The sequence below is a fragment of the Solanum verrucosum genome, unplaced genomic scaffold (genome assembly GCF_900185275.1).
Source record: "Solanum verrucosum unplaced genomic scaffold, falcon-dt-bn FXZP01000198.1, whole genome shotgun sequence".
NCBI lineage: Eukaryota > Viridiplantae > Streptophyta > Magnoliopsida > Solanales > Solanaceae > Solanum > Solanum verrucosum.
Genome location: NW_026020173.1, coordinates 1,636,097 through 1,659,558, shown reverse-complemented (window position 1 = coordinate 1,659,558; position 23,462 = coordinate 1,636,097). Strand labels below are relative to the sequence as shown.

General features: G+C 34.8%; 1 protein-coding gene and 1 pseudogene across 2 annotated transcripts; one reads left to right on the top strand and one right to left on the bottom strand.

Annotated features, from left to right (window-relative positions):
• The first annotated feature begins 192 nt into the window (after nucleotides 1-192).
• LOC125828851 (uncharacterized) lies at nucleotides 193-832 on the top strand (annotated as a pseudogene).
• A 17,582-nt stretch (nucleotides 833-18,414) lies between these two features.
• On the bottom strand, nucleotides 18,415-23,078 carry LOC125828807 (uncharacterized protein At4g06598-like). 2 transcript variants are annotated; one of them, XM_049508132.1, is made up of 4 exons: nucleotides 22,316-23,078; nucleotides 20,163-20,238; nucleotides 19,944-20,070; nucleotides 18,415-18,912 (listed from the first exon to the last, which is right to left on the bottom strand). In XM_049508132.1, exons 1-4 carry the CDS (start codon nucleotides 23,035-23,037, stop codon nucleotides 18,746-18,748), a joined length of 1,092 nt encoding a protein of 363 aa, XP_049364089.1. In that variant the 5' UTR covers nucleotides 23,038-23,078; the 3' UTR covers nucleotides 18,415-18,745. The 2 variants fall into 2 exon arrangements, with proteins under 2 accessions (XP_049364089.1, XP_049364090.1); XM_049508133.1 differs by having other exon boundaries at nucleotides 18,812-18,912; nucleotides 19,949-20,070.
• Nucleotides 23,079-23,462: the final 384 nt, after the last annotated feature.

Here is a 23,462-nt window from a genome sequence, read left to right as displayed (position 1 = left end):
TATGACATAATAGTAAAAAAAAAGATATTTCGTAAGATTGTTTTAGTTAATGTATATTTTTGTTTTTAGTTTTTTGTCAAAATATTTAATAATTATCTTACTTACATTTTTTTATAGTTTATTTGGCAACCTTATTCAGAAGATGTTATTAATGAATTGCCTGAGTGGTGTCGGTTAGGACAATCTGTCTCGATGGCACATGTGCCACTCATTTGTGGAATTTATTGTGAATGGCACATGATTGATCGTGTTGTGAGACAGTTGGTTATTTACAACATATTTTTGGACCGTGTATCCAATTTTCCAACATCATTTTAAGCGTGATAAATGATCCAAAATAAAACAAGAGGATATAGATGCATTTAACTACACACAATATTTATGGGAACAACGTCAAAATTGTATATTTCGACCTCCATTTGTAAGTGATCAAGCAGATTACTTTCATTGGTACATGAGGCACTCTTGCATGTTCATTGAAAATAAACATGTTGTACAAAGAGGGTATCAACACATGGCAGAAAGACATGAGGCATTAGTATTTATATTATGAAAATTTTAAATTATTATATTGATCTTTAACAATTTTTTTGTTATTAATAAATTTATTTATTTATTTTAAGCTAGGAGTCATGAAATGCAGTATCGTCGAGCTCGAATGAAAGAAAATGATGAAAATCAATCTAATGAAATGAGACAATATGCAGAGAAAGTCACTCGTATTTCAATGGAGTCAATGAATGCGGCCTCCCAAGGAACATGATTGAGCTTTGCTCCTGATTACAATCCTCTCACTCTAAAGCGAATCATCCAATTACACCCCAACTCATGACGCTTGCAAATAACTCTCCAACTTTTATTCTTGGATTGATCACAAATAATTTTTTTATTGCAAGACTATATGCTCTTACGATAGATTTCATTTGTTTCTTATTCATAAATAGCATACCTAGTTGCATAGACAAATTAGATTAATCACTATAAAATAAATAAATAAAATACTACAAAAAATTTAGTTTGGAACAATCGAACATGACTGAATATATTTAAGATTGTTTGGATTCCAAAGTGCAGTTCAGATAGAACTATCATCTCTTGTATAAATAAAATCTTATGCACTTTCTTCAGTGTGATCTAAGTATGGAATCACAGTAGAATGATGATTAACACTTTGATCTTCAACGGGTGCATTAGGTACTATCCACATCATCATCATCAGACATTTCATCATTGTCTATTAATTCATGCTCCAAAGGTTCATCACTATGCAACTCACCAACTCGTTCATCACCCATAACATTGTTGTTCACAATTTGTGTACAATAATTCACTGCATCTTGAAGTTGGTCACACCTATAAAATATAGTAAAAGAAATATATTGTATATTGAAATATTTTTTTAATTTAATAAATAAGAAAATATCACTTTATTTACCTATCAGTTGACTCCAGTAGAAAAAAATAATCACTCAGATTCAAATTAATCAAGTGCATGGAAGCATTGCTAGGCTCTCCCATATTATAATCCGACGCACTCCAATCCAAATAATAATCATGAACATATAAGATAGTTTTTGCTTATGAAATTGTTGTGTCAGAAGTGATATTTTAAAAAAAATTAGAGGGGGAATTTCGCTACCTAGATCCTATTACCTCCCTAAACTCATTTTTTTCATATTTTTGTGCACCTTTTGTGCTGATGTGGCACCTTCAATCACCCAAGTTGGTTGTGTTTGTACACACTCTCCTACCATGTGTGTAAATATTATTTTTAATTAAAAATAATCTTAATTTTTTTTGTAAAAAATATTCTTATTTTCTTATCTTGTCTTTAAATTAAGTTAATACACATTTATTACGTTGTATCAAAACTTTTTTTTTACCTACATTCATTGTTTTTCTCTTTTATTTTTCTATTGATTTTATTTTCTTTGTCTTTCATTTTGATTTGATTTCAAATGTCTTGTATTTAAAATAAGTGAATTTTGGACGGATATCAAAATAAGTTAAGAAAATCAAATAAAATATTAAAATTAAAGGACACTTTTAAATTATTTTTTAAAAAAATACACATAATTTTTTAAAAATAATTTAAAGAGAAAAGATAATAAATTAAATAAAAAAAGTTAAAAGTGAAAAGAAATTAAAATAAATATTTTACAAAGAAAGAAATAAAAATAATTATATATATATATATATAAGTTTTAGGGATAAGGGTCTGAAAAATATCTCAACTTTGGTCGAAATTGTTGTTACAATACCAAACTTTATGGAGGACCTTTTACCTCCCCCCCCTCCCCAGAACTATTTAATAGTGTATTTTTTACCCCCTGAATTATTTAATAGTGTATTTTAAAGGTATATATGTGCCCACGTGGACACATTACTATTTATAATTATGCATTATTTTTTATGTTCATGTGGGCAAATATATATGTTTAAAATACGATATTAAATAGTCTAGGGGGTAATAGGTCTTCATTAAAGTTTGGTATCGTAACAACAATTTCGGCCAAAGTTGGGTGCTTTTCAGACCCTTATCCCTAAGTTTTATTATCAATAAATATGTGTACTAACTAATTATAAAGTTATCAATCAAAAAATGACATGTGTCCAATTTGTCATTATTTTTTATGTCCACGTGGACAAATATATATGTTTAAAATACGGTATTAAATAGTCTAGGGGGTAATAGGTCTTCATTAAAGTTTGGTATCGTAACAACAATTTCGGCCAAAGTTGAGTGCTTTTCAGACCCTTATCCCTAAGTTTTATTATCAATAAATATGTGTACTAACTAATTATAAAGTTATCAATCAAAAAATGACATGTGTCCAATTTGTGCACTTATCACTTGCCTTCAAGAGAGTCTGCACACTCTCTATGCCATGTCAGCGTTTGTGGTGTATTTATTTCATTTTAAATTAGTTTAGGGGGGGTAATAAGACCCTAGTTAAGTTTAGACGTGTCTCTGAGATTTCAGTCATAATCTAGGGGTACTTTTGCCTTGTCCCATTTTTAAAAAAATTGAGAAAATCACTACTTAGGCAGCGCTTTAAAAAAATCATTTTTTTAAATTTATAAAATAAAATTGCTTTAAAAATAAATTCGTGAAAAACGCTGCAGGAGCAGCGATGTTCTTAAAAAAAAGAAATTTTTTTTTGACAAAATCACTGGTAGGTCAACGATTTTTATTTCTTTAACGGAGTAACGACGTCAATATTTTTCAGAAGAAAATTGCTTCATCAGGAGTGATTTTTGCCCTTTTGGTAAAAAAATAAATTGATGTGCCCTTTTGGAATTCTTGACAATTTTTTGCCATTTAAGCTCCGATTTCTATTATGAGCTTGTGTCATCGACAAACGTGTGAGACCCGATGCGTTGTTGTTTAGTTGTAGTGGCCTTGTAGGGTAGTTGGCATGTTTCTGGGTGGTTTGACATGTATGGTATAGTCCATTTATGGGGGATTTTTTGTTGAAAAACGAAGAACTTTCTAGCCCTACTCGTGCGTTTGATGAAATCAGCACACTATGCTGTTGAGCAGTCGAGTTCCTCCATTGGTGGACCTTGAGCTCACATGAGAGAATAAGATTCTAGAAGAGTTGCATGAAAAATGTATTTCATTGAATGTGAAAATTCAAAATGTCACGATCTGAGTCTACATTCTAGACGTGGCCGGCACTCGAGAACCATTGCTAGTCCCCAAGCGAACCCTCGTCCTGGCTGACTACAAGCGGAAGACTAACGCAAGCATATAAAAACTTAAAACTAAATAAAGTTAATTGAAACTCAAATACAAAGTTTTAACTCAAATGATAAACTCTGAATATAATAGAATATTCAACTAGCCAAAAATAGGCAACTCAAGTCTTTAAAATATTTAACAAAATAAATGAAATAGACTTCTTAAACTCTATTGTCTATCTATGAAGCCTCTAAATGACAAATATGGAAGTCGGGACAAGTCCCATGACATCCTGACAAAACTGAAACTAAATGGAATCCTCCGGAAGCAAGGAGGCTAACCATAGCTAACTCGAACTGCAAGTGGTATCAACGAAGCTTCTGTTGATGACCCTGAATACTTGTATCTGCATCATAAAAGATGCAGAACAAATGACGTCAGTACATGGAATGTATGAGCATGTAGGGGGAATTCTAAAGCATAAACATAAGCTTGAACTGATGGAAAAGAAACATACTTACCTCTTCTCAACTCACTCAACTCAGAGAAAATAGGGCTCAACTCAATAATAAGATACTCAACTCAGAATACTCAACTCAATGCAATATAAAACGATGATAAAAGTACAATTTATATAAAGCATTTTAAAACAGTAGATAACAACTCAATGTATTTAAAATACAATAGTAACTCAGTTTGTATGTAAAAATACAAAATAAACTTTGTTTGGGAGATTCTCAAACCGAGAACCATCACTATGAATTATGTGATGATACAACATCTCGTCCACGCTGCCAGAACTGTCATATACCTTGTCGGGGTATAGAACTCCTCAACTAAGTGGATCCACTAGTCTATGCTTAAAAGCAATACGTAATCATCTAAAAACTATGACCCTTTCTACCCACGTTGGCTACATGGTTTAAGGGGGCGGTGAGTTGTTAGAAATCTCCCCCATATCGGTGCTCAAAACTACTTCCAAAATATAACTTAGCTCATTATGTTTTAAAGAAAACATTTCCTCTTCCTCAACTTTGAGATTATTAATCAAAATATTTCTCTAGAAAGAGATAGTGCTCAAAATTCCTCATAACTCATTTGGAAATCTCAGTTTCCTCCTCTTTTAAAATGTGAAAATATTTACTCTTGGAAATACATAGTTCCCATATATTCATTTTTAAAAATGAACTCAACTTTAACCATCCTCATACTCAAGTCTTAAAACAAGTTTAGAAAAATTTATAAAAGACTTCTCAATATAGGGTTCATGCCGAATTATGGACGTGAACGACTCAATTCAAGGTTTTTAGTAACCATACGTAGAACTCAATACTCGGAACTAAAAAACTCCAGAACTCAAGAACTTCAATGATACTACTCATTTCAAGAATGCTAGACTCAGAGGTTTCATGCAGAATTATGGGCATGAACAACTCAACTCAAGGGCTTCATGATACTACTCATCTCAAGAATGCTCAACTCATACGGTTCATGCGGAATTATGGGCATGAACAACTCAACTCAAGGACTTCATGGTTAACATATAGTAGTCCCATAAGTAGAAATATAATCTCAAAAGGATTACAAACTCAACGCTCAAGAACTTAGAACTTGGAGATACTACTCCTCTCAGAGATACTCAACTTATAGAGTTCATGCGGAATTTATGGGCATGAACGACTCGACTAAGAGTATAGATAACAATATAGAACTCATGTGTACGACTCTTCTCATTCTCATACTTACTTTCTCAAAACGTAGCTCAAATCGATAGTTGATCACAAAGGATTCACAATTTAACTTAAATACTTTCTTGAACTCATCTCTTAACTCTTTCTGGAATTTGAATTATGAATTCAAGAGTTATGATTCATGATATGAAGGATCTCGATGATAATGTAGACTCATGAACACATTCTCCTCATTCTCATACTCACTTACTCGAGTCTTGATACAAATTATTAGAAATTGTAGAAGTCTCTTCAAAAGAACTCAAAAGGGACTTTCTCAAAATACTCGAAAGAACTCTCAAGACTCGACTCTTAACTCTACCTTGAATTTGAATTATGAATTCAAGAGTTATGATTTGTGATATGAAGGATATCGTGATGATTAAATGAGTTTTAGATAGTTAATTGTGAAAAACGGTCGAAAAATACTGTTTGGGGAGCAAGTTCGCGATGCGGAGATGAATTATAATATTTGGTCGAAAAATAATTTTTGAAATAATGGAGTCCGCGTTCTCTTTGCGTCGTGGAGAGAGAAATTTCACTCTGGGGGAGCAAGTCCGCGACGCGGACTTGGGTGCCAACCTGCCCAATCTTTTCTTCTTCTCCCAAATCCAATTCAACTCATACCCAGTGAAATGCTAAGGTAAAACTCACGAATTCCTATAACCCAGAACAATTTTAGCGAAACTCACTCAAGAACTATCAATTTACTCAACCTTTTAACAAAATCTTCGCCTCAAGAACTCAACCAAACATCAAGATTCAAGAACCAATAACAACTCTTCAAGAGACTCATCAATAAATTAATTTCTCAGTCTCTAGGGATGAATTCAATAATGTAAAACATTATTGGTGTGTGGGTGAACGAATCCAACATCATGAAAACTTAAATACCTCTTAGGGATCAAACCCTTGGTGAAAATCAACAAAAAAACTCAAGAATCTCAATGAACGCCTTGAACTTTTCCTATTTTCTCCTCTTTTCTCTTCTTGGACTCTCTTCTAAAATCCTAAGCGTATTGGGGATGAATGAAACTGATTGTAAGCAGTTTAGACCCCTGAATTATTACTAAAAACATTTTAAGTTGAAGGGGTAAGGAAAAAACCAAAATACCCCTCACAAATTCGGGTAACTTTCCTTAACTGGTTAGGCTGACTTCAAAAGGGCATATCTCACTAATCCGAACTCGAAAGTTAGCAAACTCGGTGGCATTAGAAATATAATCCAAATACCTTTACTTGATATCTTATGGGCCACCTAACTCATCCTGTACTGAAAGTTATGGTCATTTGAAGTTGACCCAAAACTTAAAGAACTTACGAATAACTTGAATGAATTCTCATTAGTTCTTTTTGGAACTCAAGGTGCTACATCTAGTGACCTTTAATATTTAAGAAAATTTTAAATTCCTCGGTAAAATCCTACTCACAACGAAGGATGGTTTGAGTCTTAGCTCAAAAAATTTATGGGGTGTTACAATATCTCCCCATTGAGATCATTCTTCCTCGAATGACGGCTGGACTGGGTATGGAATGGGGTTACTCTCATCATCTCTACCATGCCAACTAGAATTTCCCACATTACTACTCGAAACCAACTAAGGGCTCTCATTTAGCTATTTCTCATAGTAAAACCTCATCCTTCTCTTCAACCTCATTTATATCCTTAGACGGAATTATCACATCATCATTATCACGATAAGATCACTAACCTTCTCTTTCTAAAATCACTCAATTACTAAAAGGACCTCTGAAAAGATATCACTCGTACTCTTTGGAACTCATTACTATATTAATCTCAAACACTTGACTTGATTTATCATCTTGTTATTTCCCCCCTTAGGTCTAAAGCTGATAGTTGGAAGCTATGGACCTATTCCATCATCTCTAAACTGGTCTACATCCTCTTTTACTCTAACACTCGGGAGAAGTTTATCTCATGACTACCGAACTCTTCATAAGAAGGTACTAAGATCTCTTTCTAAGAATTTTCTCTTAACCTCTTATGATTGCATACCATCTCGGTACACCTCTTAATGCTCTTGTTACTGTTGTGACTTAGCCACACTTCACTGCCCTTATCTAAAGGTTAGGGTCTCTCACTTGTACCACTCATATTTATTGCAGCCAACATCTCAATTTCTCACCTGCTCTATGTTAAGTCTTCTTGATCAAATCTCAAGACTAACATCATCACCCTCATGTTGCCATTCTTTGATCACGACACTCATCTCAAATTTAAGCTTAATGTTTATTACGAAACCCGAATATTAATATGATTGCTCACCTACTATACTAACTCACCACTACTATGCACAAATTTAGAAACACTCGTCCACTAGGACCTTATAACAAGTAGTCAATCCTTACCTCTCAGTCTTCATACTCACAAATTACCATCACATTCCACTTCAAAACTTAAGTACTACTTACTCACTTATTGTGCACTATCTCTTAAATAGTTCTATCATCATCTGAATAACATGGGGTCCCTCCCTTGAAAGTTCATAAGCCTAGCTTGGGTCTATCACCTCATGAACACTCTGCTATATGATTCCACAAATATATTTAGTCTCCTCTAATCGCGATGACACATAGACATCAACTCTATTTTGGTTAACAATAGACTCTAACTCATCTTGACTAGTAACTATTCATCTTCCTTCTATCAATAACTCTCTACAACCTTATTATTCCTTATTCTACTCATAAAGGTACTCATCACTTATAACTGACTAGGTGCATGATTTCAATAACATAATTTGCCCCATCACTATCTCATTTCCTTAGATTACTGAACCTCTACATACTTTCCTCTAACTCTGGGCACTTTCACTACTACTGCTCATGATCTCGTAACACATGCTACCTTTTAGGGTGAAAATATTACCCAAGCTCTACAACACACTTCCTCATAAGGATCTCAGCTGAAACAAGGCTTAGAAAAGAGAGTACAACTCGCTTTTAGCTCAAACGCACAATTCATATGAATATGAGTGCATTCCTTTGAAACTGAACACTAAAGCTCACACAGGGCTTCTCTCAAGCACCTCTGAGGTCTCTTGACTTTCTCAAAACTCTTTATAAGAACAACTCATCGATAAAGGAATGACTTTTCTTTTCAACCACCTCTAGTATAAGGGGTAGTCGAATGAATCTGAGAAATGCACAAGTACGAATAAATCTGTATGACATAGCTCTAGTGCACGATTAAGAGTATGAAAGAAGGGAAACTTTTCCTAAATGTCTGTAGTCTCTCATTTACAAAAGTGGGCCCTCACAACCATAAATAAGATCGTACTTGACACGGCCTGATGACACCCCAGGACACTTGAACTTTGTGCTCTGATACCATGTATGTCACGACCCGAGTCTACACCTTGGACATGGCCGACACTCGAGAACCGTTGCTAGTTCCCAATCAAACCCTCATCCTAGCTGACTACAAGCGGAAGACTAACTCAAGCATACAAAAGCGTAAAACTGAATAAAATTCATTGAAACTCAAATACAAAGCTTTAACTCAAGTGATTAACTCTAAATATAATAAAATATTTAACTAGCAAAAAATAGGCAACTCAAGTCTTTAAAACATTTAACAAAATAAATGAAATAGACTTCTCAAACTCTATTGTCTATTTATGAAGCCTCTAAATGACAAAGATAGAAGTCAGGACAAGACCCACCACATCCTGACAAAACTGAAAGTAAATGGAATCATCCGAAAGCAAGGAGGCTCACCATAGTTAATACAAACTGCAAGTGGTATCAACGAAGCTTCTCTGATACCTACCTCTTCTCAACTCACTCAACTCAACTTAAAGAAACATAGTTCAACTCAACTCAGAGAAAATAGGGCTCAACTTAATAATAAGCTACTAAACTCAGGATACTCAACTTTGGATACTCAACTCAATGCAATATAAAACAACGATAAAAGTACCGTTTATATAAAGCATTTTAAAACAGTAGATAACAACTCAATGTATTTAAAATACAATAGTAACTCAATTTGTATGTAAAAATACAAAATAAACTCTGTTTGGGAGATTTTCTAACCAACAACCATCACTATGAGCTATGTGATGATAAATTGTCCCATCCACGCTGCCAGAACTTTCATAGACCTTGTCAGGGGTATAAAACTCTTCAACTAAGTGGATCCACTAGTCTATGCTTAAAAGCAATAAGGAATCATCTAAAAATTATGACCCTTTCTACCCACGTTGGCTACATGGCTTATGTGGGCTGTGAGTTGGTAGAACTCTCCCCCATATTGGTGCTCAATACTACTCCCAAAATATAACTTAGCTCATTATGTTTTAAAGAAAACATTTCCTCTTCCTCAACTCTGAGATTATTACTCAAAAGATTTCTCTAAAAAGATATAGTGCTCAAAACTCCTCTTAACTCATTTGTAAATCTCAGTTCCTCTTCTTTTAAAATGTGAAAACATTTACTCTTGGGAATACTTAGTTCCCATATATTCATTTTTAAAAATGAACTCAGCTTTACTCATCCTCATACTCAAGTACTCAAGTCTTAAAATAAGTTTAGAAAAATTTGTAAAAGACTTCTCAATATAGGGTAGGGTTCATACCGAATTATGGACGTGAATGACTCAATTCAAGGTTTTCAGTAATCATACGTAGAACTCAGTACTCGAAACTCAACACCTCCAAAACTCAAGAACTTCAATGATACTACTCATTTCAAGAATGATTGAGTCAGAAGGTTCATGTGGAATTTTGGGCATGAACAACTCAACTCAAGGGCTTCATGATACTACTCATCTCAAAAATGCTCAACTCATAGGGTTCATGCGAAATTATGGTCATGAAAAACTCAACTCAAGGACTTCATGGTTAACATGTAGTAGTCCCATAGGTAAAAATATAATCTCAAAAGGATTACAAACTTAATGCTCAAGAACTTAGAACTTGGAAATACTACTCCTCTCAAAGATACGCAACTTATGGATTTCTTGCGGAATTTATGGGCATGAACGACTCGACTCAAGGGTCTAGATAAAAATATAGAACTCATGTGTACGACTCTTCTCATTCTCATACTTAGTTCCTCAAAACATAGCTCAAATCGATAGAGGATTCACAATTTAACTTAAAGACTTTCTTGAACTCAACTCTTAACTCCTTCTTGGATTTGAATTTTGAATTCAAGAGTTATGATTCATGATATGAAGGATCTCGATGATAATGTAGACTCATGAACACATTCTCCTCATTCTCATACCCACTTACTCGAGTCTTGATACAAGTTATTAGAAATTGCAGAAAACTTCTTAAAAGAACTCGAAAGGGACTTTCTCAAAATACTCGAAAGAACTCTCAAGACTTGACTCTTAACTCTACATTGAATTTGAATTATGAATTCAAGAGTTATGATTTGTGATATGAAGGATATCGTGATGATTAAATGAGTTTTAGATAGTTAATTGTGAAAAACGGTCGAAAAATACTGTTTGGGGAGCAAGTTCGCGATGCGGAGATGAATTATAATATTTGGTCAAAAAATAATTTTTGAAATAATGGAGTCCGTGTTCTCTTTGCGTCGAGGAGAGAGAAATTTCACTCTGGGGGAGCAAGTCTGCGATGCGGACTTGGGTGCCAAATCTGCCCGATTTTTTCTTCTTCTCCTAAATCCGATTCAACTCATACCCACTGAAATGCTAAGGTAAAAACTCTCGAATTCCTATAACCCAGAACAATTTTAACGAAACTCACTCAAGAACTATCAATTTACTCACCCCTTAACAAAATATTCACCTCAAGAACTCAACCAAACATCAAGATTCAAGAACCAATAACAACTCTTCAAGAAACTCATCAAGAACTTAATTTCTCAATCTCTAGGGATGAATTCGATAAGTAAAACATGATTGGCGTGTGGGTGAGCGAATCCAACACTATGAAAACTTACATACCTTTTACGGATCAAACCCTTGGCAAAAATCCGCAAAATAACTCAAGAATCTCGACGAACGCCTAGAACCTTTCCTCTTTTCTCTTCTTGGACTCTCTTCTAAAACCCTAAGTGTATTGAGTATGAATAAAACTGATTCTAATCAGTTTAGACCCCTGAATTATTACTAAAAACGTTTTAAGCTCAAGGGGTGAGGAAAAGACCAAAATACCCTTCACAAATTCGGGTAACTTTCCTTAGCTGGACAGGCTGACTTCAAAATGGCATATCTCACTCATCCGAACTCGAAACTTAGCAAACTCGATGGCGTTGGAAATATTATCCAAAGCCCTTTCATTTGATATCTTATGGGCCACCTAACTCATCCTGTATTGAAAGTTGTGATCATTTGAAGTTGACCCAAACCTTAAAGAACTTACAAATAACTTTAATGAATTTTGTGTAGTTCTTTTTGGTACTCAAGTTGCTACATCTAGCGACCTTTAACACTTAAGAAAATTTTAAATTCCTTGGTAAAATCCTACTCACAATGAAGGATGATTCGAGTCTTAGCCCAAAAAATTTATGGAGTGTTACAGAACTGAACATTACAATTGATCATTATATACACACATTAAGCTAGCTTACAAACTAACAAACTTTCTAACTAACTCTGACTAACTAACTTTTAACTAACTGTGTTAACTAAAATGTGCTATAAATGACTTACATTCTCAACACCCCTCCTCAAGTTGGAGGTAAGTGAATTTTCAAACAACTTGTTCAATAATGTAGCACGTTTAACTCCAATAAGGACCTTTGTGAAGATGTCTGCCAATTGTGAATCAGGAGAGATGTGGTGGAGAGTGATCAAGCCTTGTTGGAGTTTATCTCTAACAAAATGGCAGTCTATTTATATGTGTTCGGTTCTTTCATGAAATACTGGGTTTTTGGCAATGTACTGTAGCTTGGCTGTCACAGAAAACTTGTATAGGCAAGAAACATTGAACAGGCAACTCATTTATCAATCTTTCAAACCAAACCAGTTCCACCACTACCTGTCTCACATCTCTATGTTCTGCTTCTGCAGAGGATAAATATATTGTAGCCTATTTCTTGGACTTCCAGCTGATAGGGCTATTACCCATGCAGACTAGATAGCCACTGACTGACTTTCTTGAATCAGAACAAGCACCACAATCTGAGTCACAATATGCCTTGACAGTAAGATCATGTTTATTTGAAATGAATATGCCCATTGTAGGATCTTGTTTCAGGTATCTAAGAACATGATAAGTTGCCTTCAAGTGTGGTTCTCTAGGTGTTTGCATGAACTGACTTAGGTGTTGCACACCGTAGGCTATATCCATCCTAGTGTTTGTTAGAAAGTTAAGTTTGCCTATTAACTTCCTGTAATGAGTAGGATCAGGATCATATAGTAACTTTCCATCAGAGGCCTTTAATTTTTCAGTGTAGTCAAGTGGTGATGCAACAACTTCGCAGTTCAAAGAATCAAATTCCTTTAAGAGATCAGTGGTGAAATTTCATTGTGAGATGAGAACCCCATCACGCTTGTATAATATCTCTAATCCGGGGAAGTAATGAAGTCTACCTAAATCCTTTATGTTGATCTGATCATTCAAAAAGGACTTCAGAGAGTTGATCTCATCCAGATCAGTCCCAATCAGAATCACATCATCAACATATATGGCAACAAAGACCAAAGAGCTTCCCTTTTTTTTTAATGAAAATGAATGGTCACTATCTGAATGCATGTTCCCTCTAGAACAAAGACTGCATGCCAAATTTTCATACCATTGCCTACTAGCTTGCTTTAAACCATATAATTACTTCTTCAATTTTCACACTATGTTCTGGCAATCCACTGCAAGGCCCAATGGTAATGTCATATACACTTCCTCATTCAAATCACCATGAAGGAAGGCATTGTTGACATCTAACTGATACAGACCCAACTCTTTTTAACAGCCGGTGTAGTTGAACTCTTAACAGTAGTCATCTTTACTACAGGAGAGAAGGTTTCATTGTAGTCTATACCAACCTGTTGAGTGTACCCTTTAACTACTAGCCTTGCCTTAAACCTTTCCACACTACCATCTACCTTATGCTTGATTTTATGTATCCACTTACAACCAATGACATTCTTACCCTTGGGCAGGGGTACCAATTCCCAAGTATTATTTGCATATAGAGCTTCAATTTTTTGTGTCATAGCCATTTGCCATGCATGATGCAAGATTTCTTCTTCATATGACAAGTAGCTCAGTCACACATAACAAGCACATAAATTACAATTGACAAGTAAGGCACGCATAAGCATCAAGTGTATCAAGTCAAAAAGTTTATCACTAGCCGGGATCACTTCCCATCGGCTTTTAACACTCGCCGACAAAGACCTTGGCATAATAACACTCGTCGGTAAAGACCTTGGAATAACAACATTCAACGATAAAGATCTTGACATAATAACACTCACTAGTAAAGATCTCAGCATAATACACTTGTCGGTAAAGACCTCGACATAATAACACTCGCCGGTAAAGATCTCGACATAATACACTTGCCGGTATGTCTCTCGGCATAATAACACTCTCCAGTAAAGACCTCGGCATGATACACTCGCCAATAAAAAGACCTATGTATAATAACACTCGCTGGTAAATACCTGGGCATAATAACACTCGTCACAAGTCTCATCACTATGTTCAATGATCAAAGCACACAAGCAATAACACACCACATAGAAGAGGCAACAATTTGCACAATACAAGTCCACGTTCATGCTTTCAAGAATTTCATCAATCAATCAATAAGGGTTACATTAAGACAATTCATATCATCATGTTCAGCACATAGTCTTTTTCATTTCTGCCCCTTTTTATTCATTTAGATATAGCAAGTGGACAATTGAAACACTTCACCTCGTTCCCATTACTCCCAACATGCAATCAACAAAGGAAGCATGTGAATTCAAACTAGAATACAAGGTTTAGGAAGCCACTTGTCTTAAATCAATCAACAATCACTCCAATAGTCGAGTCGAGTCTTCCACTTTCGAAACCACACAATCTATACAAAGCAAGTATATACAATCACTTTCCGGACACAACAACACCCACAACCATTCCCTTGAAAGGTGGGTCAATCAACACAATACCCAATTCCAAAAATTAAAGTTTGAATCCAAAAAATAATACTTGAAAACATTTCTCAAGGCTTTAGAAATTCATGAGGGGAAATCATTTTGAAATAGGACTTGGGATCAGTTCATAAAATCCATTTTACCTAAGAACTTGGGTTCTTGAAAAACCTCATCATTTACCAATCAAAACCTCATATTTTGATGTTAAAACTCATAATTAATCAAAAGAAAATGAAGCTTTAGGATCAAGAGTACTTACCTAACTGATCTAAAACTGGAAATCCTTTCAAAATCCACCACTAAGGGTTTCCAACTTCAAAAATGGTGAAAATGGGGCTTAAACCCCGAAAATGGCAGCAAAACTCCACTCTGATGTCGCAAAAGCGACCCGAGGTTCGTATAAGCGAACCCTGCTAAAAACGCGGGTCTCGCTTAAGCGAAGCCTCCTTCACTTTTGCGAACCTCGCTTAAGCGAAGAGGCTCTCGCTTTTGTGAAGCTCGCTTAAGCGACCAGTCTTTGCAAAAGCAAGGCCTACAGACACTAGCAAAATACAGTCAACTCTCAAAACATCAAAAGGACCCTCAAGATTCGTTCGGAACCTCGTACACACAAATCACAAATGCAATTCAATTGTACTCAACGTTCCAGACTCAATGGAACTGTCGAAATATGAATATGAGGTCTCCTTGACCTGACATCCACGAAAACCACAAGAAATTAACTCGCACCTAGAAAGGCTAAAACACACTCAGGACCTCTCAAAAATTAACCAAGGCCTCAACTAGGCCTAAAATCATCCCCCGAATCCAACATAACTCTCGGAATTCCGATCCGAGAACCTCTACCCCGAATGTTGACCAAAGTCAACCCAAAGGCTAAATTTCCACAATTTCACAACTTAGGACCTCAAATCTTCAAAAAGTCTCGGAATCAGAAACCAACAACTCTCACGGATCAGATTTCACATTTTGGGACTGATGGAATCGACGAAATCTCATTCCGACACTGGAAACTCCAAAAGACATTGAAAACCACTTTCTTAATAACTTAGCCTTTCAAACTCAAAACTTGCTAAATTTCCAACTTTTAACTCGAAGTTTAAAATCAACTTTTCAAACTCAATAAAAAACAACTCGGGGTCGACATCGGATGGGGCAAAACGGTAATTTCCACAAAAAAACAAAAAATGACCGACCGGGTCATTACAATATCTTTAGTGTTTTTTCTTTTGCCCTCCATTCCTTCATGTCGTTCAACTCAACACCATATTTGTTTCTAATGTCACATTGTGTATCGCCTGGAGTATAAATTGTTTTAGAATCGTCAATATTACTCGTCATCAAGCCTCCAACAAACTTTGAATTAGCATGTCGTTGTGTATAAAATGTTGATTCATTTCCACATGTGTGAACATAATAAAATTCTCACCTTTAATATATTTGAATTATTAAGGCGGGAAGGCTTAAAATTCCATGATCATTGATCATCTACGCATAGAAGATAATACCTACAAAATTGAATGACAGCATATAGTAATTACAACATATTATAGAATAATATACCACGGATCAATAACATCCAGAATACTGAAATTTAATAGTTGTATAAAATACTTCATATCTGCTAAGTACTTGAGATTGTTCTTTGGAGGTTTTACCATGAAATCTTCCTATTTACAAGAATATTAGTCACCTACAAAAAATCGTTACAAAGACGAAGATTCTTTGGACTTGAACCATCAACCAAGCTTAGAGTTAGAGTTTTTGGAGACTGAATTTCGAGGTCGAGCAAGTGATACTAATTGTCATTGGTTGGATTACTAGATCAACTCCGGAATTCAGAATCAAACTTATTGAATTTCTTAAAGCTAATTCAAATGGTATGACATGGTTCCATTTAGACATGATATATATACACCAAAAGTTGTTACTTACAAGCTGTGTTTGGATCCAAAGTTTCCACCGGTGATTGGTGAAGCAGAAAAGACGGCTGACATCAGAATATAGAAGCAAATTCTTAACATGGAGCATATAACACCACACTTTTGACAAAAAGAAAATGGAGCAGTTCTCAATACCAAGTCTATATATTATATAATCCTCTAATTGCAACATAACAATATGTTTCAGTATAACTATTTGAATTTATAAAGTATATGTTGGGTATAATTTACTTGATTGTATAAAATATATATTGAACCAAAATTGCAATTTCTTCTTTTATGTTAGAAATTTAGATGTGGTTTATATGGGGAATCTTCAGTTTAAGGAAAAACAACATAATCTCCCATTTAACAACCGCTCTATTGAATTTGTAGAATGGTTAATATTGATATTCTTGATGTTTCGAAATTCTTATGAAAGAAGAGTTTGTACTGTAGGGGTGTACAAAACCGAATCGAAAACCAAATCAAACCAAACCGCAAATCGAGTTAAACCAAGAAAAAAAACCCGAGTAGTGGTTGGTTTGACTTGGTTTGGTATTGAAGAAAAAAACCCGACTATATTTGGGTTGGTTTGGTTTTAACTAAAAACAACCAACCCGAAACCAAATCAACCTGACATTATATATATAATTTTAAAATTTTATTTTATACATAAAAATATTTACTTTGATATAATTTTAAAATATTTCTTATACTTTTTCATAGTTTCTATCTTTTAATATATTATTTCAAGTTTGAAACTTAGAATTTTGAATGGTTCAATAAAGATTATAGTCCACAGATGTTGGTAATTATAATAAAGCTTAAATCAAAATCAAATTAATACTAATGCAAAAAGAAAATCAATTCAACACTAAGAATGACAATAATATTGAATATCGTTCTTTGGTTTTACATTGGATAAGACAATTCAAATACATAATCTAATTTTAATTTCCTTTAATATCTAGTCATGTAACTAATACTTATTAAACTTATATTTAGCATGATTTAATACTTTTAAATTATGATCATTTTCATTATGACTTGTTAATTTGCATTTTGCAATATTTGTTTTACGCGATTACATTATTATTATTATTATTATTATTTTTGTTGGATATTTTAGTATCATTACTCATATCATATTTTGTGTTATTTTATTAAGAAACACCTTAGTTAGTTGTATTTTGGTAGGACTAAAAAAATATATGAAGTACAAGTAAATTATATGCTTGTACGAATACTTTACCGGAAAAATCCGAACAAACCCAAAAATCCCAAAAAATTCGAAAAAACCCGGGATTGAAAAACCCGAGTTTTATTGGATTGGCTTGATTTATAAATTTAAAAATCCGACACAAATGGTTTGGTTTGATATTTGAAAAACCCGAACCAACCCGGACATGTACACCCCTAGTTTGTAGTACCTTAATCGCTAGCATATTATATACAGTCTATTCATTCAGAAAATGCAAAATGTCTATGAAAGTAATTATTAAATATGCCATAATTTACCCTTCGGGGTGGCCCAGTGGTTTGAGCTTGGGACTTCCATGTTGGAGGTCTCAAGCTCGAAACCCCTTGCCAGCGAAAGCAAGGGGTTTGCCTTCTAGGTCGAGCTCGTCGCACCAGGCTTGCCTAGTGCGGGTTACCTCTCCTATGTGATTTGCGAGCTATTGCATAGGAGCGGCGGTTTTACCCTGTGCGCACCCAAAGGGTAGCGGCTGCGGGTTTTCCTTGTCATAAAAAAAAAAAAAAAATATGCCATAATTGATATTGACTTAATACGGGGCCATATATATGTAATTAAGTGTCTACTTATGTAATTGTTGATATAACCTATCAGAGAATTCCCCATCCAGAAGATCTAATGAGTTCAAAGATATTACTCTCTCAGTCCCTTTTCCCAGGTAATAAATGTATGCATGGCTCTAATAATTACTTCAAACTTGAATTTCTTGTTTATTTTGATTTTGGCGTGTACCATTAACAAGTGGGAAAACAGAATGCTTTCATAGCATAAAAGAAGAAAGGAAATAATAAGCTCCATATGATGCTTACAATTCAATGTTCATGAAAATCTACCCCAACAAGGTAAAGATGTGGAACAAATGGCTGGGAAATTTTACAACAGACGGATTTATCACCTCAGGTGAGTCAACTGCCACCAAATGTTATTCCCAAGCATTGACCACCAGGCGCACATAAAAACATCACTAACAAAGCCGGCACAAGCTACTTACTGTAAGAGGCTAAGCAGTTGACAAGAGTTTTTTCTGATCATGTCATGCACAATAAAATCAGCTCCTACCTACAGTCACATGCCCTCTTTCTGTTTCAAACACAGGTCTGCAAATTGTTGATCAAGATCCCTACTACTGGTGCGCCGATGGCTCGAAGATGATTGCTGTGACTGTGGCAATTTCTGTTGCTGATATAATGCTCGTAGTCTTCCTCTTTCTTTTTCTAGGACTTCATGCTCCACTATGCACAATATTCACACACTTCAGTTTCCTAAGAAGATAATAAAATGAACTTCCTACGACATTATCAGTAGTAGCTTTCACCAAAATAAAAAAACATTGGTAGCTTTTTACTCACCACTATCCCAAAAACATAAGTTTTTTCCTATTTGAAGTACATACTTAAACTACGAAAGTTCTTCAGCCATGATCAAGGAAAAAATTAGTCTCTCAAAAAGTTCAAGTTTAATTACTCAAATGCCTTTAGTAAAGGTAGATTTTGCGATGTCCTTTAAGCAGAGATCCAACAGTAATCTATTAAATTATATATAACCCCATTATTTATTAGTTATTAGCCACTTTTCTTTTTGTTGCTTACTTCCTTTCCAAAGGTAAATGTTCTAATGTTGGAGGCCTAAAGCACATAAAAGGGACCCCCCCTCTAACCTCAGAACAGCATCTAAAAACCAATGATAATTTTGCAGTGGATTTTATCTTTTTATTTTTTTTCTCAACTTTGACCTAGTTCCGTTATCAATTGGAAAAGCAGATAACAACTTTGGTCCTCTCCCAGAAGCACAATAGTTTGGGTTGAATGAACTCCAATAACTCTTCTATTTTTTTATTAATTATTATTTCCAACATTATTTTCCACAGTTAAAACAACCTTCATAATAAGCAGATGTTTGTGTTTTCAGAAAAAAGAAGAAGTGATAGACAGTAAGAATAAAGCATGCTACTGCATATACAGCTCTAAATAAGCTAAAACAAAATCATAAATTCATTGGAGTTGTAGATTTCCAGGACATCAGTTTTCCACAAGAAAATGGTGGTTTCTGGAATTACCACGAGGTATCCCCATTCCTACAATGTGCATCCAGTTTTTGGAAAACAAAACCCACTTTCCCAGCTCATATGAATCCAAGTCAACCCTGATTTTCGATTATTTACGCTACGACTCATTATATACGTCATTCTACTTTATAACACCAGTCCAAGCACAGGAAATAACAGATACAACAATAAAGTATAACAGGTAGCGAAGAAACTTACAATACTTTATCAGCTGTTCTTGAGCTAAATTTTCTAACCGCTGCTTTAGGGCTTTATTCTCCATGCTGAGAATAAGATTCTGCTGGTTAAGGAATTCAAGCTCCGCAGACACTTCACAACCTTCAGCCTGGAATAAATTATCAGATCAGCATTTCTAACAAAATACAACATCTATCATCCATCGATTTATCAGAGTATATTACTTAAAGCTTCACATGCCTGCAGAACTTGAACATTTCTTTCCAGTTCAGATATGTATTGAAGCTTCCGAACTCGTGACCGTTGGGCAAACTGTCTGCATTACATGGCACCTTCTCTTTAGAAAACTTCATAATATGTTAAATAACATCTGAACAATGTGCAACTAAATAACACAAATAGCAGATAAGTGAATCAGTTGGCAAATCCCATATAAATTGTAGATCAATCATATTCTTCCACACCTAAATATCAAAATGCTCCCCCTCCCCAAACCAATCTAATTAGATGATGAATGGTCATTTGATTGGTGTGAAGATTAAGAAAATGTCTTGTGTAATTTGATACATTAAAGCTACCAAGAGAGGTATACTAAATAATAATTAACGTGCATCAATAGCGGGGTAATTTCTTAAGTTTAATGCACATAACGGCAAAAATGATTCTCCCTCATTTCAATTTTTGTCCTACTTTCCTTTTTAGTCCACTTCAAAAAGAATGTCTCTTTCCTTTTCAAGCAACTCTTTAATTCCAACTATCCACGTGGCATGTTTAAGACTACAAGATTACAGGGCATTTGTTGTACATCTGACATATCTTTAAATTCAAAAGCCTCCTTTACTTTCTTAAACTCTGTATCAAGTCAAAATAGGATAAACAATTTGAAACAGAGGGAGTATAAATTACTGTCTTTGCATTGCACAGCTTTGCAAAACAAAAGCCCCACTCAAAGTGGATTGTTTCTCTTGGTTGGTGGCAAAGGAGGCATGTTAGACACAAGACAATCTCCAAAGAAGGGGTAACATTTTCTGTACTAGATGCATCATCTTCTTTTACATTGTAAAGTAACTGCAAACTACGACAAATCTATCTGAACATCAAAAACCTTAAATGGCTGATGCCGAGAACTTCTGTTCGATTACTTCAGTGCGGTAACAGGGGCAACAGGAAAAAGAAGTCATTTTGGTGGATTATATTCCAGCTAGTATATCTGCGGACCACATGTAAGGAAAGCAGTACTAGATGCTGTGAAGGCAAATAAAATCCAATCCAACAGGTCAAGTTTAATTGTACACTTTTGATTTCTTTTTGGTGTAAAGAGGAACTTGTCAATGAGGCGGAGTCAATACTATATCTCTTAGAATCCCTACAAGATTAGAAAAGGATTTTCTTTTGTTTTTTTGCTCACTTGAACATATTCCAGCACTTCCTTTTCCTTAGTGCTGCACATTTAATATACTTATCTTTTGTCAAAAATAATGAATTAATATATGTTAAATTATGTCTTAGGCATAACTCACACCTAATTTAAATTAGGCCTAACTGAAGTGTGTGACCATCTCATCTAAAATCTTAAGTTGTTAGAGAGTGCACACTTTTATTATTTAATTATATTCTCAACAATATCTTTGCATTAAATTGAATTGATGAAGATAGGAAATATTACTTTTAGGAAAAGGATCCAGGAACTTCAGGAGGAAAGAAAAAGAACACAGTCAAGTAAGTTTAGGTGGAGGGATGAAGAAATGTTCCTGAAATATATATATATATATATATATATATATATATATATATATATATATAAATTGTAGCATAAAAATAAACAGATTTGTTGTTAAATGTTAAATCCACCTATTTTTGTCAACATCTATGGATTGATAAGACTGGAATACCATAGGCATCCCTTGAATAAAAATTCAAAGAGCATAGACTACCCTACTACTTTGGCTGTAGGCCAAATCCTGTTCAGTGTATAATATCTTCAAAGTTTTAGAAGGTACAGACTCAGAATCACAAGACTTATTATCACTGCGCTTATTAAGAGATTCAGAAGAAAACAACATGCTAAATCAATTTCCAAAAAAAATAAAAAAAAATGCTAAATTAGTTCTTAATGAAAGTTAGAATCCTATTTATAGATCTCAGCTATCCTGGTTATAAGCCTCCAACTAACCGAAACATCCAGTAAACTGATAGTATGGCATGCAATGAAAACAAAGCAGAGTGATAGACAACCCATAAAAACAGAAACAAAGAACCATACTATAAACAGAAACTAAGAATTCTCTTAATTACTGCTGCTATAGGAACTCTGATTTCTTGCAAATTTCAACATACTGAAAATATACATACACAACTATTTCCTTTAGGGTTGCTGAGCTAGTTACACTTACTGCTTTGCACGTTTCGTGTCAGTTTCAGATGCAGAACTCTTGCTGTGAGAAGAATCCTTTCTTTCACCAGATCCCTTTGGATCAGGAGGGACAGATTCAACTAAATCCTGCTGGTCACTTCCTGCAGATTTGGGCCTCTCTCCTTCTTGTGGAGGACATGATGGTCCCAAGCTGTGAGTCTTGACATTTTCTCTAAAAGGGGAAAGGCCACGGGGATGTGGTATTGCATTTGGAGATGCATCCCTTGCCCTACTTTTTTGTCGGTTTGAGGAATTTTGATCAACATGAAATGTGGCATGCCGAGCATTTTGGTAATAATCAAAGTCTTGGGATCCCCAGGAAGGGACATGAGTTAAATTTCTGAATTTGTTATCATCTTGAGCTATGTAATCTAAGTTTGCAATGTTAGCAGCATCAAAATATGTAAAGGAGTCACTAGATGAACGTCGATGGCCACCTCTGCGTACAGGAGTTTCCGGCTCGTTAAGAAGATCATCTAACCAAGATGGTTGCTCCTCTATAAGACAGCTTTCAGAAGACGTACGCTGATGGTGTGAACCATCTCTGGGTTTTGAATTGTCCTTTTGGGTGAAAGCAGAACTAGGGACATAATCTACATACGAAGGAGATATGCTAGGAAATGGACTTTTAGGAGGCAGTAAAGAGCTCTTTCCATTGTACATCATATTTCTCATGCTAGACGGTCCCTTGGAATTTGCCATAGCAAAGCACAATAGATCCTGCTAAAGAATGAAGAAAGAAAGGGAACGCTTGTCATACATAAGAACCCAAAATTACCAATTTAAATCAATGCAGATAATTTACAAGCAACCTATTCTAACCCACCAGAAAAAAGAAGGTAAACATATAATCTGTCAGATGGAAAAAGAAGCTAACTTTATGATAGAAAATCAATCCGGAAACAAATCCCATTATATCACGAGGCAAAGTTTAACCAGAAATCTGAAAAGTTCTATGTTATAAACCAATCAACAGCAGCCAGTTTTCTAACATAATACCCAATGGATAAGGCCCATTGCCAATTAATACTGCACCTTCATGTCACTAACTGAAAATAGCACACCCCAATCATGGAATAAAAGTTACACAGTACTAGGAAAAACACGTGTGCTTCTGCAGCAGGTGA